Here is a 15,378-nt window from a genome sequence, read left to right as displayed (position 1 = left end):
ATAAGAAGAAGAACAAATTAGGAGTTGATATAGTTGATTGCATCTCCCATTTACTGTATAAGCGCACTGTAAACGTTTCAAGTGTGATTCCCGTAATGAACTGAGCCCCTTCTCAATGTGGTCCTCATGCATCCTGCAGTAGTGTCACACTCCTGCCAGCTTACTGTCACCTCCTCCTCCTCCTGCTCCTCCTCCTGCTCCTCCTCCTCCTCCTCTCTTTGGCAGTAGTGGTTTCTTGGAATTGACTACAATGCAGCTGTGCAATACCATTAGTTTCTGTCCTCTGCTGACGGCTCTGCTTGACTTAACTGATGCTGAGCTGCGCAAATCCAATGAGTTTAATATCATCAGGAATTTCAGACTCCTCCACGCCGGATGCCTGGAAGACAAGGAACCACATCGTAAACTGTGCTTTTATTTACATCTATAAAAACCGAGACTAATCGGACCAAAATTAGGTTTGATTAACAATCTGCTGATCTGGCATCGATTCAAAGTCGAATGATCTTGTCATTCGAAATAGGGCTTTTAAAATGTTATTATAATATTTTAAGGCAATATTGCAGTATACAGTATATCTATCATAATACTTTAAAATGTCCTTTAAACTAATGTTAGCCACTAAAATGCTAAATTATTGTGACAAAGTTAAATAAAGTCGTATAATAAAGTTGAACACACAATTCTCAGAAAAACATTTAATGAAATACAAATATAAGGAAGGTAAATAAAATACCTTTATATTAAAACTGTTATAATTAAATAAATAAATGCGGGACCCATGGTGCTTTTATTTTGAAGGACCTGGCTTGTCTCAGGCCCAATGTGATGATGTTTTTGTGGACTTTTGGTCAACAATTGGATGTTAGCAGACAGTAAAACAGATATCGTTGTGACTTTAACTGTGAGGATTTATTCACTGTGAGCGGGAGACAAACAAACAGCTCTCCAGTTCAAATATTACTAATATTTGCAAGTCGCACTGGTGCTTTGTGGTCGCAAACACACATGCACCACCGGCTACCACTCATTAAGTTAGACTGTTACTGTAGTGCTGTTAAATGTGATGATTTATTCTCTATAACCTGGAAACAAACTAACAGCTCTCCAGTTTCTATATTAATAGTATTTGTAAGTCATAGTGGCGCTCCACGGTTGCAAAATGCGACTAAACAGTCACAGTCTGGAGCTCTGCAAAAGCCCTGCTTTTTGTGTGTGTGTCTGTGAGCGGCAGAGAACCAAAATGCAGGAGGCTTATCAAAACAAAGTAAACATTTTACTCTGTACTCACGATAAAGTCATTTTATACACTGCATGCGGAACAAGCCGCGATACCTTGAGGATATTCGATATATCGCCCGCCCTTAGGTGAAAACATAATCTATATAATTATCTTTGAGAAACAAATTTATTTTGAAATCACTACACGATGTCCGGGTCAGCGTCAAACAGCTCAGAGACAGGCAGATAACGGCGAGCAGCCGAGAGAAAGACGATGAGGATGTTTACTCCTCTCTCGGGAATAAACTCATTTACATTTCATAGTAACGGAGGCTCAAATAAGAGAAAAAATAACTAAAAAAAAAGTGTAAATGCGCAAACTGATCTTTTGAAGCAAGGTTGTATGCGCTTGAACATTTTAATTTTACAGAATTTATGTTTGTTTTTTTAAATTCATGATCAAAAGCAAAATAAAGAGTTTGCACCTGAATCTGAATCATATTGTGGCGAACTTTCTCAGCAGTTATCAACTTATTTCCCAAAGATAGAAAATTGTATTGTGATAAAACTCTTGAGTTACAGAAAACCTTAAAATCTATTTATTTATATATAATTCAATGTATATTTTAGTGCATTTGTCAGTGTGAGTACTCACCAACTTGAAAGTCACATTTTTGTTACTTTGAGGATCATCGACAATCTTTTGCAAATTGGCAGCAACTAGACAGAAGACAGAAGGAGGTGAGAGGTCAGACGATCGGCTGATGTAAGAACTGGACGCGTTTTCATCCTGATCCGCAGTCAAAACAGGAAGTAAGCGCTTACAGAGTCACATGGAGACTGTAACATTATATCAACCAGCTGAACTCAGATCAGATCGAGCCGGCACATTTAAAACAACACACACAACAAACCTCCGTACCTGACTGACTTCACCATTACACCTGACCAATAACACAAAGCCTCCACTCTGTTTTCTAATGATTTCATTTATTTTTTCTTTTTCCGTTTTTCTCCTCTATGTTTGTTTATCTGTTTGTCACATCACCCAAAAATCAAAGAAACACTTGTTTCTACTGATTCCAGTCGAGCATTAACCGTTAACTTGCAGAGATAAGTGATCTTTCACAACGAACATCATGAACTTTGCATTAGATGCTGTGATGTCGGAAAAATTAACCCAGAAGTGCACCGACGCGGAAACAATCAGCCGAAGCCTCTTGCATGAAGAGGTTTATGTTCATGTGATGGATTACCAATCTAACGTTTCAGTGCACCGATAAAATCTCATTTTACAGTGATTTATCTCCCGCTTACCAATGACTAAATCCCGCCCGTCGACCAGACCGGCTGAGACCAACTCCTGAGAAACTCCGTCAGCAGAATCTGAGGACAGACACGGAGAGGAGAGACACCGTTAGGAGCCGTCCACACAAAGCACTATAACATTAACAATAACGATGTGAGCATCCACACTGATGAACCATAACTTCGGTAAACGAGCTGCTACTGCCGAACGCTGCGAGGAGGTTCAGGAGAAACAATCAGAAAACTAAAAGGATACGGGTTCACCAGATTCTTCAAAGACGACATGAACTGGAGAATCAAACACGACATCTGCTGTCTTTTGAAGACAAGTTTCATTCATACTTTGGTACGAGTCAACATCGGTTTGCGGACACTTTGGCGAGGAAAAGAGGACATCAATAAAGACCAACCAACTTCAGAGCCAGAGACCGTCTGGCTGCATGTTTCAGGGAAAAATTACTTTTGTTTCCAAAAGCACCTAAATGACTCATTTTTTTATTTTGTCCCTTCTATGATGAATTGAGAGCGCCTGTGATGAATTAAATGTATGTTCAAAATCCTGAAAAGTTTTGGAGTCCTTGTAACGACAGGATGAAATGGGTGTTTAGTTTTAATTTTCATAAGTTGTCCACTTCTGTCGCTAAAGCCGGGAGGAAACGTCAGGATCGACTGTTTCCTTTGCATTTTACCGTCAGATGTCGACTTCGGTTTCTGGTCTCTTGTATTAATGATGGTTCTTGTAAGAGTGTTTGGGCTGGACATATTGTTTATGCGTGACACGATAATAAAGTCAAATCAATCGATCGATCAATCAGTAGCTAATACAGCTGTTCATAGCAGTGACTGAGCGACTGTATCGTGTTAAAGTTTGTTCCTAAATCCTAAATGAAAGAGATAGATTGAGGAAGCTGATATTTTAAGCACTCCTGAAACTTTATTTTGTAGAAAAATGTCCCTGAGACGCACTGATGATACCCAAAATGAACACTTTAAATTCAGACGGTTTGGATCTAAATTCTAAATTTTTTTATGCAGGGTTGGAAATGAACTTTTTTGTCCACCTGCCCCCCGTGGCTATTAGATCAAAATCTGCCAAACACTCAGCAGATTACCATCGCTCTTGCAGCTGGTAAATGAAGCCAATCTAGCAGCAAAACGTAACAGCCTTTGGCTGGTGCTCATTTCCAACGCTGTCGTTATGTAGCCTTTAAATCATCTAATTAAGTTAATGATTTTTAATTAAACATTTGGGACTTTTTTTCTTTCATCTTCAGCAGTCAACAGCACCATCTACTGGCCAGAAACAGCTACAGTCAAGGAGACTGATCAATTACTGATAAAATTCACAGAGTAAAAACATAAAGAAAACCAAACAGGAAATTATTAAACAGCTTCAAACAGCTTTTTCAACATAAAACCAACAACTTGTGGTTGAAATTAGATGTTAGGATCTATGTTGGATGCGGCGTCTTAATAAGACAGATTCTGATTGGCTTTGATTGATTGTTGGTGTTTCTTTTGTTGATAAAATCGCTCTAGCAGTGATCCAAACGATATCGTTCGCCACTTTCGTGTGGACTCTGCCGTCCACCTGAGTTGGACTGATTTTTAAAACGATGTTTTTATAGTTATTGTTCTTGGTGTGGACGGATCTAAAACAGATCCTAAAACACGATAAAAGCTGGAGGATGCGTCCTACCTCTGCCGGACATGAACTCAAACCGGATGTCATTGAGCTCCTTCTTGGGATTCCTCAGTCTCAGGACGAGGCTGATGGGAACGCTGGCATTGGCTGCAGCTGGATCCTGAAACGGCACAACGGTAACGTGTTCACTGTGCAGCACGTCTGCTCAGAGTGCACGACGGCGAGGCGAAGATGCTCGACACCGACGAAACAAGGTGATTTATGTGCTGCCGAAGTGTTTTTGTGTTTGATTTCTTTCAAAAACAAGGGGAGAAGGCAATGAGCAACTTCATAAAAAACTGACCAAAAAATTTGCAAGAAATTTGTATTAATTTACTAAATTAAAAAAAAAAAAATCTGCATTAGAATTTTAAATATATGATTATATTATAAATATATATTATATATTATAAATATGGGTTTCTTGACATTTTCCCTTGTATTTTTTTTTTGTAATTTTTAATAATGCCCCATTATTCTTAAATTAATAACATTAATGTTCAGCTCATTTTCTTGTCACCTTTTACTAATTTCTTGCCATTTGTGGGACATTTGGGTGAACCGTTTGATTTTAGAGCTGCTTCGTGGCATTTTCAGAGGACTGTTTTTACCTGAGCGGTGGGTGCGTGTGAGGGGCTCGCCGTCTGAGCGGGAGCCTGCGGTGGAGCGTCCTCTCCTGCCTGGCCCGCAGCGGCGGGACTCTCCTGGGCGGCGCCTTGCGGCTGCAGATGTTGTGTGGAGCCATCTGCTGGTGGGAAAAGCTAAGAGACACGACGGCAAATAAAATCAGCGGCTGTTTTTCAGTTTGACGTGAATGGAAGAACGAGGACGCGTACACACACGGGACTGGCATGCAGATCGCTCTGTCGAGGCATTACAATAAATCAAGATTTTCAGGTCATGTCCACTTCGAATGGACTCACCTCCATGTTCTGGGACCCGTCCTTCACTCTGGGGGACTGCAGGATGGACATGACAGATTGTCAGGATTAAAAAAAACATGCAACTCTGCTTTTATCCCCCCAACACATGGACTGATGGAGCATTGCAGGATTGAAGGAATTTGACACAAGGTGACTTTAAACACAGGGCTTAACTGAAATCACAGTTAAGAGAACAGACAGCAAAATCCCACACCAACACATGGACTGAGTATAAACAGACTAATAAAAGATTAAAAAAAATGATGAAATGATAATACGAAGGTGATCTGAGTATCTGACTGGCCCTGGGAAAACTTATAGTTTCAAAATTACATGAAACAAAACGCAGGTTTCACAAGTTTAAGTTGAAAATCTAAGTTTTTTTATGCACTCAATAGATATACTTTTCTCAGACCGGTCCACAGGGGGGCCGGTGTGGCTGCAGGTTTTGTTTCCAACCAAGTAGCAGCACACCAGACTTGACTCATTTAATCAACTGATCTCCGTCTTCAGACAGTTGATTGGTCAAACTGTGTGCTCTTGGTTGGTTGGCACAAAAACCTGCAGCCACACCGGCCCCCCTGTGGAACTTTTACAAGCTTTATATGTTATATATATATATATTTGATGCAGGCATCATTAGGCCTGGGCACCTGAGGCTTCAGCCTAAAATGCTTTATGCATAGCCAAATGCACCTTTAGTTGAGCCAGGCATTAAAATTAACAAGAAATTGAAGAAAACAAGGGTGGTCTAATAATTTTTTCCATGACTGTATTTTTGCAACTCTAGTCAAAAATTCATAATTACAGCAGCTGTAAAATATTCTGTTTCTAATAGCAATAGTAATTCCTTACAACCATTAATATTTTTAACATCACAACTCAAAATTCATCTGCAAATCAATACACACTTTGAAAGTGTAAATAAGTTGCCAAAGTGCATAAAAAAGGATAAAAATAGACCGGACCACTCTACATGGATCCCTGCTAAACCCCCAGTGTCCTCAAATTCTAGAAACGCCCCTCTGTGCATACACATAGACGGACAGAATAGCATCTGATGTATCAATATCAGGATATTTTTACTCCCTAATTTCCGTATCGGCACCAGCTCTAAAATTCCAGTTTCGGTCGGGTTCTAGTTTGAAACCCCTGACAAGACGGCGCCCCAGTGCAGAGCAACACAGAGTCTTGGACATTAAGTCTTCGGCCGGTGAGCACTAACAGTGTTTATCAGTAAAAACTATCAAACCTTTCTGGATCGCTCCGTTATTGTCGGTCCTTTCTGTAGAAGCCTCTCCTGCAAGTACTCGTTGTTCTGTAACAGAGAGACAAACATTTCTTACCAAAGACTCTCTGAAACACAAGAAGAAAATAATGTAATTTCAGTTTATTTTATTAACACTGATGTAAGGCTCACTTTGGCTTTCGTGAAGAATTTATGCTTCAGCAGCTCGGCTGCAGTTGGCCTAAATTGGAAAGAGACACGAGGCTCGACATTACATTTGTTACACAACTGGGGAATCTGATGGAAAGAAAAACAAGCACTTTAATCTGGTATGAGGCAAAAAAAGACCTTTTTTCTGGATCTTTCTGTAAACACAGGGAGAGCATCTTCCTGAAGGATTTGCCGTACTTCTTCACCATTTCCTTATCTGTGATGCCCGTCTCCAGACAGGGAGGGTCGTTCTGCAGAGTCAGCATCAGCACCTACAGACCCGCAGATCAGCCTCAGTCAGTCATTAAATCAGCTCTGACGCAGCAAACTACAGGACTCCCTCCGTAAACCGTCTTAAGAACTGTTTAAAAAAAATTCTCTTTTTCTGGTAAATAAAGGAAATAACTTCAGTTAATCATGCAAACATCTGCAGCTCGCAAATTTTCTCTGTAACAACCACCGATACTCCTTATCTGTTCTTTTTCATTACTATATAATATCTCTTTAAACTATATATTATCTAAAAATAATCACTTCAGAAGAAGATTAGAACTGAATATTTAAATATAAATTAGGGACTGATCATTAATTATGAGAGGGCATGCAAAAGGGGTGGGGCATGTCAAATATTTTTTAAGCACCAGGGAGAAACTTGTGTTTTTTATTTTGGCTTTAGGTGAGAGGCATACATCTATAAAAACCTGTATTTTGTATTTATTTTAATGACAATTAAAAATTAAATTAAACAAAATATGCTTTTAAAACTCGCAAGCCTGCAGGTTTTGGAGGCATGTTTTCGTTTAAAAAATTGGGCTTTTAGTGATTTTTAAAGACAATTTTGTGGCAATTTATTAAAAAAAATTAAAAATGGCAAGTTTTTCTTTTTTGGCAATTTTTAAAATAATTTTTTGGTGATTTCTGGTGAATTTCTTTTTTTCTTCTAAATGTTTGCCTTTTTTTTCTTAAAATGTTCTTGGGGGATTTTTTTGGAAAGCCATGTTTTCTTAAAAAAATCACCATTTGCTTGGCTTCTACTGCTCAATGCTTAAAAAACAGAGACAAGCTGATTAAATGCATCATCTGAATTACTGCTACGCAACTGGAGATGGTCAAATCAGGCGCACTTTGACCTGACTCTGGAGACGGACCATCTCGGGTGCGATTCGGCAAAACTCGGTGCGTTTTTTACTGATAAAGGACGTGCAAATCAAAGTGGCACGGTTTGACTCAGCCAATAGGTTCAATGGAAAAGCCCTGCTGGATTCCTCACTGATGTGCAGTCAGAAAACACACAGATACCTTCATTGGTGGGTATTTGTGATATGGTGCAGCCCCCGTGGCCAGCTCAATGGCTGTGATCCCGAAACTCCAGATGTCGGCTTTGAAGTCATAGCCGCGGACCTGCGGATTAAAATCAGAACCAAGTGAACTCGAGTTTTCCTTTAATCAGCGACTTATGAGGCATTACTGAGAGAAAACAGGGACATCTGCAAAACACGCCTCCTACCTGCTCCATCACCTCAGGCGCCATCCAGCACGGCGTCCCCACAAACGTCTTCCGAACCTTGTTCCTGGTCATGTCTCCTCCTGCTGCAAGAAAGGCACTCACACCGAAGTCTGGAGAGACGGAGAGATTTTTGAGTATATGACAGATGAACGAAACGAGAGAAAAGCACTAATATTTCGACTGAGCCCACGACGTTTACGGGCTAAACCAGGTGTACCCAACATGCTTTGCTTCTCAGCTTTTAGGCTGTTTCTAGTATTTTAGGAAGTTTCCAGGAATTTAGGACTTTTCGAGGATTTTTGGACATTTCTAGGAATGTAGGACGTTTTTAGGGATTTAAGACAATTCTCGGATTTTAGGACATTTGGAGGATTTTTGGATAATTCTCGGATTTTTGGATATTTCTAAGATTTTTGGACATTTTAAGGATTTTTTGACCTTTCTAGGATTTTAGGATATTTCTTGGATTTTAGGACCTCTGCTGGGGGATCCAGGAAGCTCTATTTTGATGCTGTTTTATGCACTTTTATGTATACCAAAAAAATAAAAAATAAATAAATTCCTGTTGTGAATCACTTTATTTTAATTGGGAAGTATAAAGTGGCAGGGGTTCTGCCCAGCACCCTATCAGGCACCAGATGTGGCCCACAGACCATATGTTGAGTATCACTGATTTCGACACACGAATCCTGCTATGTTTAAGGGCTGAAACAACATGGACCTTGTTTCAGATAACCTATCACACTTTTAAATATACAAATTTAAACTGAATCTGCCCACTGAGGGACGTGAAACTGTAACTAAGCAGAAACGACGAAGAAATGAGTAAAACCACAGAAGAAACAGAGGAAGCAGAAACACTGTACCAGCAATTTGCACCGAGCCGTCGTCCCCGAGGAGAATATTTCCAGCTTTTAGATCCCTGTGCATGAAAAGGAGAAGGATTAAAACATGATAAGATGTAACAAGGGGAGTTAGGCGATGCATACTGACTCGGCCATTGAGCAAACACTCTTTACTGTCATCCACACAAGTCAAAGCTGCACCTTTGATCTGCCTCATTTTAATCCACCTGATTTCTGTTTGCATACACCGAGGGCAAACTATGCACCCAGAGCAGGAGTGGATTAACCTGGACCCAAACACCTCCCTCCTCCTCCTCCCGTCTCCTGACTACACGTAAGTCAGTTAACCGATCAACAGCTGCTCTGTCAATCTGCTGAAACACCGTACACTCACGCTCATATTTTAAAAGTATCTGCTGTATCAGTAAAAAGGGGAAAAAGACTATTTTTTTGCAGAGCGCACACTTGGAGCAGAGCGCACACTTGGTGCAGATGGAGCAGCAGAAACTCCTGATTGCACTTGTTCTAAATCCATCGATCTGATTAGCTCAGACCGACAGATCGATTAACCACGCAGCGAATCCTCAAACTGCTGCCGAGAAAAGGAAGGGTTCACGAGTTCTGCCTGCGCTCTTTTATGGACCCATAAAAAAGTCTGAATTTAAAAAGGGGACACAGAATGGGACACACATACACGAGCCCCGTTGCCACGCTCTGAGGAAAACACAACGCAATCCTGTTTCTCTGCAATAATACGTCCTGGAAACACGAGGGATAACTGACTCTATCCAGTGAGATATATAATGACAGTGCAGCAGTTTCGGTTATTCTGGGGGGGTGCAGACACCCTGCAGACATTTTGCACTCCGGAGCTTCACTATAATGTGAGTGAGGGAGAGACCATACGCTTCACAGATGAAGGAGGGAGAGACGGGATCCGAACCCGTCCAACCATCAGGTGAGAGAGAGAGACACGGAGCTTCAGTGTTACATGAGAGTGACCCCGGTGAACCCGCTCGGCGGTGGTTGTAACATTTAACAGTTTGTAAAGTTTTTAAAAAATCCACCAGTTATGAGTATAATTATCTGTGTCCAGTATTCTAAATAAGTCACTAAATTTCAAATATTGAAATTCTCCTGCTGCGTGCTGCAGGACAAAGATCTGCTCGAGGTGAGCTGCGTTTGCGTTTTGGTGCTGCTCACACAGACATCGAAACCGCTCGACTCAGTCAACAAACCCGTGAGTAACTGTCGGGTAAAATGATCGTTCCCGTCACTGTGTGTGTGACAGCGGCAGGATCACAAACACTGAAATGCCATTTCCCTTCTACAAGAAAAAAAATCCAAATGGCACAATTGAAAACTAAAAACCTACTGAATTAACAAACAGCAGAATATTTGGGTCCAGTACTAGTATTTGGTAGCAGTACATGGAAAAATTAAACCACCTTTAGAAATATTTCTTAAAGAAAACTCCTGCCTGTAAGAGACGTGAGCCGCTTAATTTGAAACACTTGTCATACAACAAGACGCTGAGGCATAAAGAGGCCTTTCTTCTCGGCAGTGGTTCACAGTGTTCCCGCGAGGAATTTTTATGTAAAACAAACCTCCTCAATTATGCATTTTCACTGTATTAAATATTAAAGGAGTGAGGTCTCGTTCAAAGCTCGCGCTCGTATGCGGAGTTGAAAGGCTCGGTGCCACAGTGAGCGGAGACGGGAGGAGTGTGTGATGGGACGTCCTGGTTACAGTGTTCGGAGGTAACGCTGCGCATCAGAACTCACCGATGAATCTGCCCGTTTTTGTGGAGGTACTCCAGCCCCTCTAACACCTCTTTCAGGATGGTGGCGATGCTAGCTTCGTCCAACACGCCCGTCTTGTGCTCGCCACGAGAGATGATATGCTTGATGATGTCCAACACTGAGCCTGGGAGAGAGGCAGAGGCTCGTCACGAGGCAGCACACGGAGGGACTCTCCAGTGTGGCGAGGAATTAACCCTTTGAAACCCGGATCGACATCTGTTTTTTTTTTGTGGTGCGTTCAGATGCCTTTCACATGCATTTAAACCTTTGTAATGTGAGCGAATCGGTTTAATTGGAAATCAGCAACTTGCTATTAAAAGTCCTGCAAACTGCAAGAATTTAGCAAAAGGTGACGAGAAAAGGCAGGAATATTTAAAAATAAAAAGAAACAGAGACTGAAAGAGAGAAAACAGTTAAGAAACTAACATTTAGCTAGGAAAAAAATAAAGACAAAAGTATTGATAATTATTATCTTTAAATATTTCAAATTAGTTTACGAAAAAATATATTCATTATCATTTGTCTTATTTTGTATTATTTTTATTTTATTTTTTTAAAATCTTTTTTTCCAGGTCATTTCTTGGTTTTGTTCTTTTACTTTTATCCTTCCCTCTTTTTTTTGGGACTAATTTCAGTAATAAAGAAGGGATTTCCAAAAACAGTGTCGTTAGGCATTTGAATATCTTCTTGTATTCAGGAGGTGTCCTCATCATCCACTTCAACTTTAGAAAAAACAGTTGAGTGCAATGAGGCCCAACGACAACAACAACAACAACAACAACAACAACAACAACAACAACAACAACAATCACTGAGCCAGAATATGTCAAATGACTTCCTGGTGACTTAATCCAAACATTCAAAGTTCAAACTCAGTCTTATTGTTTGGGATTAAAAACTAAGGTCAAAAAAACGTAAAGGTCAAGGTGAAGATAAGACTCAGGTCCAGTTTCTTTAAATATGACAGCACTTACCACCACTGAGCAGCTTCATCACCAGCCACAGCTCATCCTTCACCACAAAGGAGGTATAGTAAGACACGATGTTGGGGTGGTGGCACTGGCTCATGGCCTGGATCTCTTTCTACACGCAGGAGGAAACGCAGGAAACAAGGTCACACATGGGAGCACGAGTGTTGCAGCACAAAGCAAATCACTAACTAAATATTTAGATTTCACTTACAGTCGTGCAGGATCTCACAGTTAAACTGTCCAATACAACGGCCGGGTATCTTTAAACATAGGACACTAATACCTCTACCTGAGCCTTTAACGTGATACCAATACCAACGGAGTACTTCATTTTATACTTTCTTCTTACTCCATTTTATGCCCCTCATATGTATCGAAACGTTCAGTTGTCAGTCATCAGTGCAGCAGGAGTGTAGCATAAAATACAGACAAAATGCCGACTGATTTTCTTTTTATGTGGTTTTGTGGGTGAGGAAAGTGCGAGATGGCAAAATCCTGCACGTTCACTCTGCAGAAATTAACTTTCTGTTGCACATGCATCTGTGTCCTATCACCAGCTTTCTGAAGCCAATAAAATCACTTTCTGTCAGCAACAATGGGTGATTTATTAAATAAATTATTTCATCATTTGATACTCCTTATTGCTTATTTTTTATGGCTATATAATAGTTTTTAAATATATATTGTTTTAAATATTAATTTAGAAGAGAACTGAACAGTCAAATATAATTTAGGGACTGCTCATTACTTATGAGAGGGAAGGGATGGTGCAAAAAGAGACATGTCAAATATTTTTTTAATAAACATTAACAATTCTAAATGGCTGTAATTTATATTCATTTATTTTTTAGTTTTAAAGAAAAAATGAAGGCATTTTTTCAATCAATCACCAAAAATGACACCATTTATCACAGCCAGAAACGGTAAGAACAGAAATTATAATGAATTTTCACATTTCTGACAGTCTTTCACCGGCTCGTGTGTTATTATACAGGTTTGTGAAACAAAATTCAGTGACTTTTACAAAACTTTCAGTGAATATTTAGTTTCCAAAAATCTTCCAGGCCTGGCTATTTTGTTAATTCCATTACTTTTCCAGGTTTTTCCTGACCGTGTGAACCCTGTTAAGAGTAGAATCAGTTGTTTGGGTGGGAGTTTGGCAGATTCCAGCTGATAAATTGGCGGTAATGAGCCATGTCACAGAGCGATGATGTGCGTGTAAAAAAGACTTCACTCTTATCCCCGCTCAACGTTCAAAAGTAAGATAATGTGAAGAAAACACATTATTTCAATGCTCACTGGGAAACACACTGTTGCACAGGAACATATTCACATTTCACTGGTCTTTGTGTTTTATGTATTTTACCCAGCTTTAGCACTTAGTGGTTATTGTGGTATCAAACTTTTGATCTGACCCCACCAGCACACACCACTCCCGGCACTGTGACGGAAACATCTGGGCTGCAGATACTGGCCCACGCAGTGCTGCAGTTTCTTACCAGGAGCTCGTCCATGCTAGTCTGACACTTCTCCAGGTTGATGCGTTTGATGGCCACCTTCTCCTTCCTCGGTTTGCAGTACGCCGCCTGGACAACTGCAGTGGCTCCGCTCCCTGAGAACAATTCAAGAGTGAAAGCATCACACTGCAGGAGCAGAAAAACTTTTGACTTCTGAGGACAGAATATGAAAAGTCAACTAAATGATTTGTTTTAAAGGTGAGAAAGGGCTACATTTGAGTATAAACGTGTTCCTAAAGGACCGTTTGTTATTGATGAGAGGGGAGAGGGTGGTGCAAACAGGGGAGGCATGTCAAGTCATTTTTAAGCATTTAGGAGGGACTTATGTTTTTTTATTTTGGCTTAGTGGAGGAGCATACAACGTTGTTTTGTATTTATTTTACAGACATTTTTTTCAGAAAACATGTAGCATGTTTCCTACAAAAAAACAATCACCAAAATTATACCATTTATCTACGCCATGGATTGGATTTTTAAATTTTAAACAGTCTTTAGACATATTATTTGTGACATAGGCTTCCTTCGAAATAAAACACACACACACACAAAAAAACAAAGTCTGAGCTTAAAATAGAGATATTTAGGGTTCCCACACATTTTAATGGACAAAATTTCTAAACTTTTCTATGACTTTGAGGCATTTTTTTTTACCATGACAGGATTAAAATTCTATTGAAAAATAATTTCAGCTGGCTGGCAAACATTACAGAAGAGACAGAAGGCAGTGCCGAAATGAAGAAACACACGTGATGGTAAACAAAGCACTGTCACACACTGATGCACACTACGTCCACAACTACAGAAAATATATTTGCCATATTTTACATTATGTGGAAGGTTATCCACAGAAGATTTCGGCCACAATCTCATTACACACAACAAAATTCCATAACTTTTCAAACCCTGACAACTGTGAGTGTGATATTTCATGGCTTATCCAGGTTTTTCCTTGAACGTGGGTCCCTGGAAATTTATATTAAGACACATTTTAAATTTGACCAGAAATAAATTAGGCCGACAACCTATGACAATACATCCACTTTTCGTACCCACCAGCACATGGAGACATAAAATACAATGTTTTTCAGTGTATGTAATATTAATTTTTTGTGCAAAATCAGAGAAATACTTCAGCTTAGGTTTGATGTTTTCTATAGTGTGTCACTGCAAAATTATACTGCCAGCTACTGGTGTGGCATGCATACTACAGTTTTTTTTAATGGACTGGTGTACACAACACAGGTATTTTTAAAGCAAAGGAAAGACTTTTCAATTTTTAGTATGTCCGTTTATGTGGCCTTATTCCACATTTTTTTCCAGGCTTGTAAAACGCAGTTTTGAAATTCCATGACTTTTCCAGACTGATAGTGTAATTCCTTGAAGCTTTTAAAATCTAATAACTAATTTATGATTGAGGAAGGATCCTGCTTTTCCCCAAAGCCACTACAGAGAAGCTCAAGTAAAAATAGGATTTAAAAAAAAGAAGTCACACACAAGCCACCCCCTGCCTTCTCTGATAAATAGAGAACGGTCCCTAAAACTGGAGTCATTATCCGCATTATTGTGCAGCAATAATCAGACCGGCTGATTTCCTCAAAGTCATCAGTCACGTTACCTGGGCTGGGGTTCAGTATGAATGGCTCACTATAATCCGTGTCATACCTCCTGCTGAAGAGCACCACCCTCTCAACCAGCGAGCCCTCACGCACCGGAGGCTAACTAGCTAGCCGTTCAGCTTCGCGCTAACTCGCTAAGAAACCGCCGCACTTTAGCTTGCCAGCTAGCTGAAACCTGATTAATTAATTTGGCCTTGCTGGGGAGAAGCTCTGCGGAGAGCTGTTAGCCTTCCTGTCGCGTAGCTGCGGCTTGTAACTGGCCTTCTGTTAGCTGCATGCTAGTTAGCTCGTAGCCGCGGACGCCGCTGTACAGACAGGGGAGGCTAAACGTTAGCATGCTAAGCTACTCACCTATCACCTCATTGAGCTCGTAGTCGTCCCGGTCGATGGACCAGGACTGAGAGGACTGGTCTTCGGCCATGGTGTCGGTGTTTGAACGGTGTAAACAGTGTTTCTAAACAGTAACAGAGACGCTGTCTGGGATAATATCTTTGTGATTACTCCATTCGGCTCCGGTGATGCTGCTGCTGCTGCTGTTCCGCTGAC

The 15,378-nt window shown here is 40.3% G+C and overlaps 1 protein-coding gene across 1 annotated transcript; it reads right to left on the bottom strand.

Moving 5' to 3' along the window:
- Positions 1-30: 30 nt before the first annotated feature.
- LOC121951174 (serine/threonine-protein kinase OSR1-like) lies at positions 31-15,378 on the bottom strand. Its single transcript, XM_042497414.1, has 16 exons — positions 15,184-15,378; positions 13,199-13,311; positions 11,703-11,811; positions 10,711-10,852; positions 8,948-9,003; positions 8,082-8,191; positions 7,874-7,975; positions 6,713-6,846; positions 6,557-6,605; positions 6,389-6,454; positions 5,137-5,193; positions 4,825-4,974; positions 4,229-4,334; positions 2,539-2,607; positions 1,877-1,941; positions 31-379 (listed from the first exon to the last, which is right to left on the bottom strand). Exons 1-16 carry the CDS (start codon positions 15,251-15,253, stop codon positions 305-307), a joined length of 1,473 nt encoding a protein of 490 aa, XP_042353348.1. The 5' UTR covers positions 15,254-15,378; the 3' UTR covers positions 31-304.

The sequence above is a fragment of the Plectropomus leopardus genome, chromosome 12, assembly GCF_008729295.1.
Source record: "Plectropomus leopardus isolate mb chromosome 12, YSFRI_Pleo_2.0, whole genome shotgun sequence".
Taxonomy (NCBI): Eukaryota; Metazoa; Chordata; class Actinopteri; order Perciformes; family Serranidae; genus Plectropomus; species Plectropomus leopardus.
The sequence above is the reverse complement of the archived record's forward strand: the minus strand, read 5'-3'. Positions and strand labels throughout refer to the sequence as shown.

Bases quoted from the DNA above. Each gene is read 5' to 3' on its own strand.
- LOC121951174 (XM_042497414.1), bottom strand. From the start codon at position 15,253: ATGGCCGAAGACCAGTCCTCTCAGTCCTGGTCCATCGACCGGGACGAC. The intron at 7,976-8,081 runs GTAGGAGGCGTG...TTTAATCCGCAG, and splicing joins CGCCTGAGGTGATGGAGCAG to GTCCGCGGCTATGACTTCAA. The intron at 6,606-6,712 runs GTCTTTTTTTGC...TTTCCAATTTAG, and splicing joins CAGAAAGATCCAGAAAAAAG to GCCAACTGCAGCCGAGCTGC.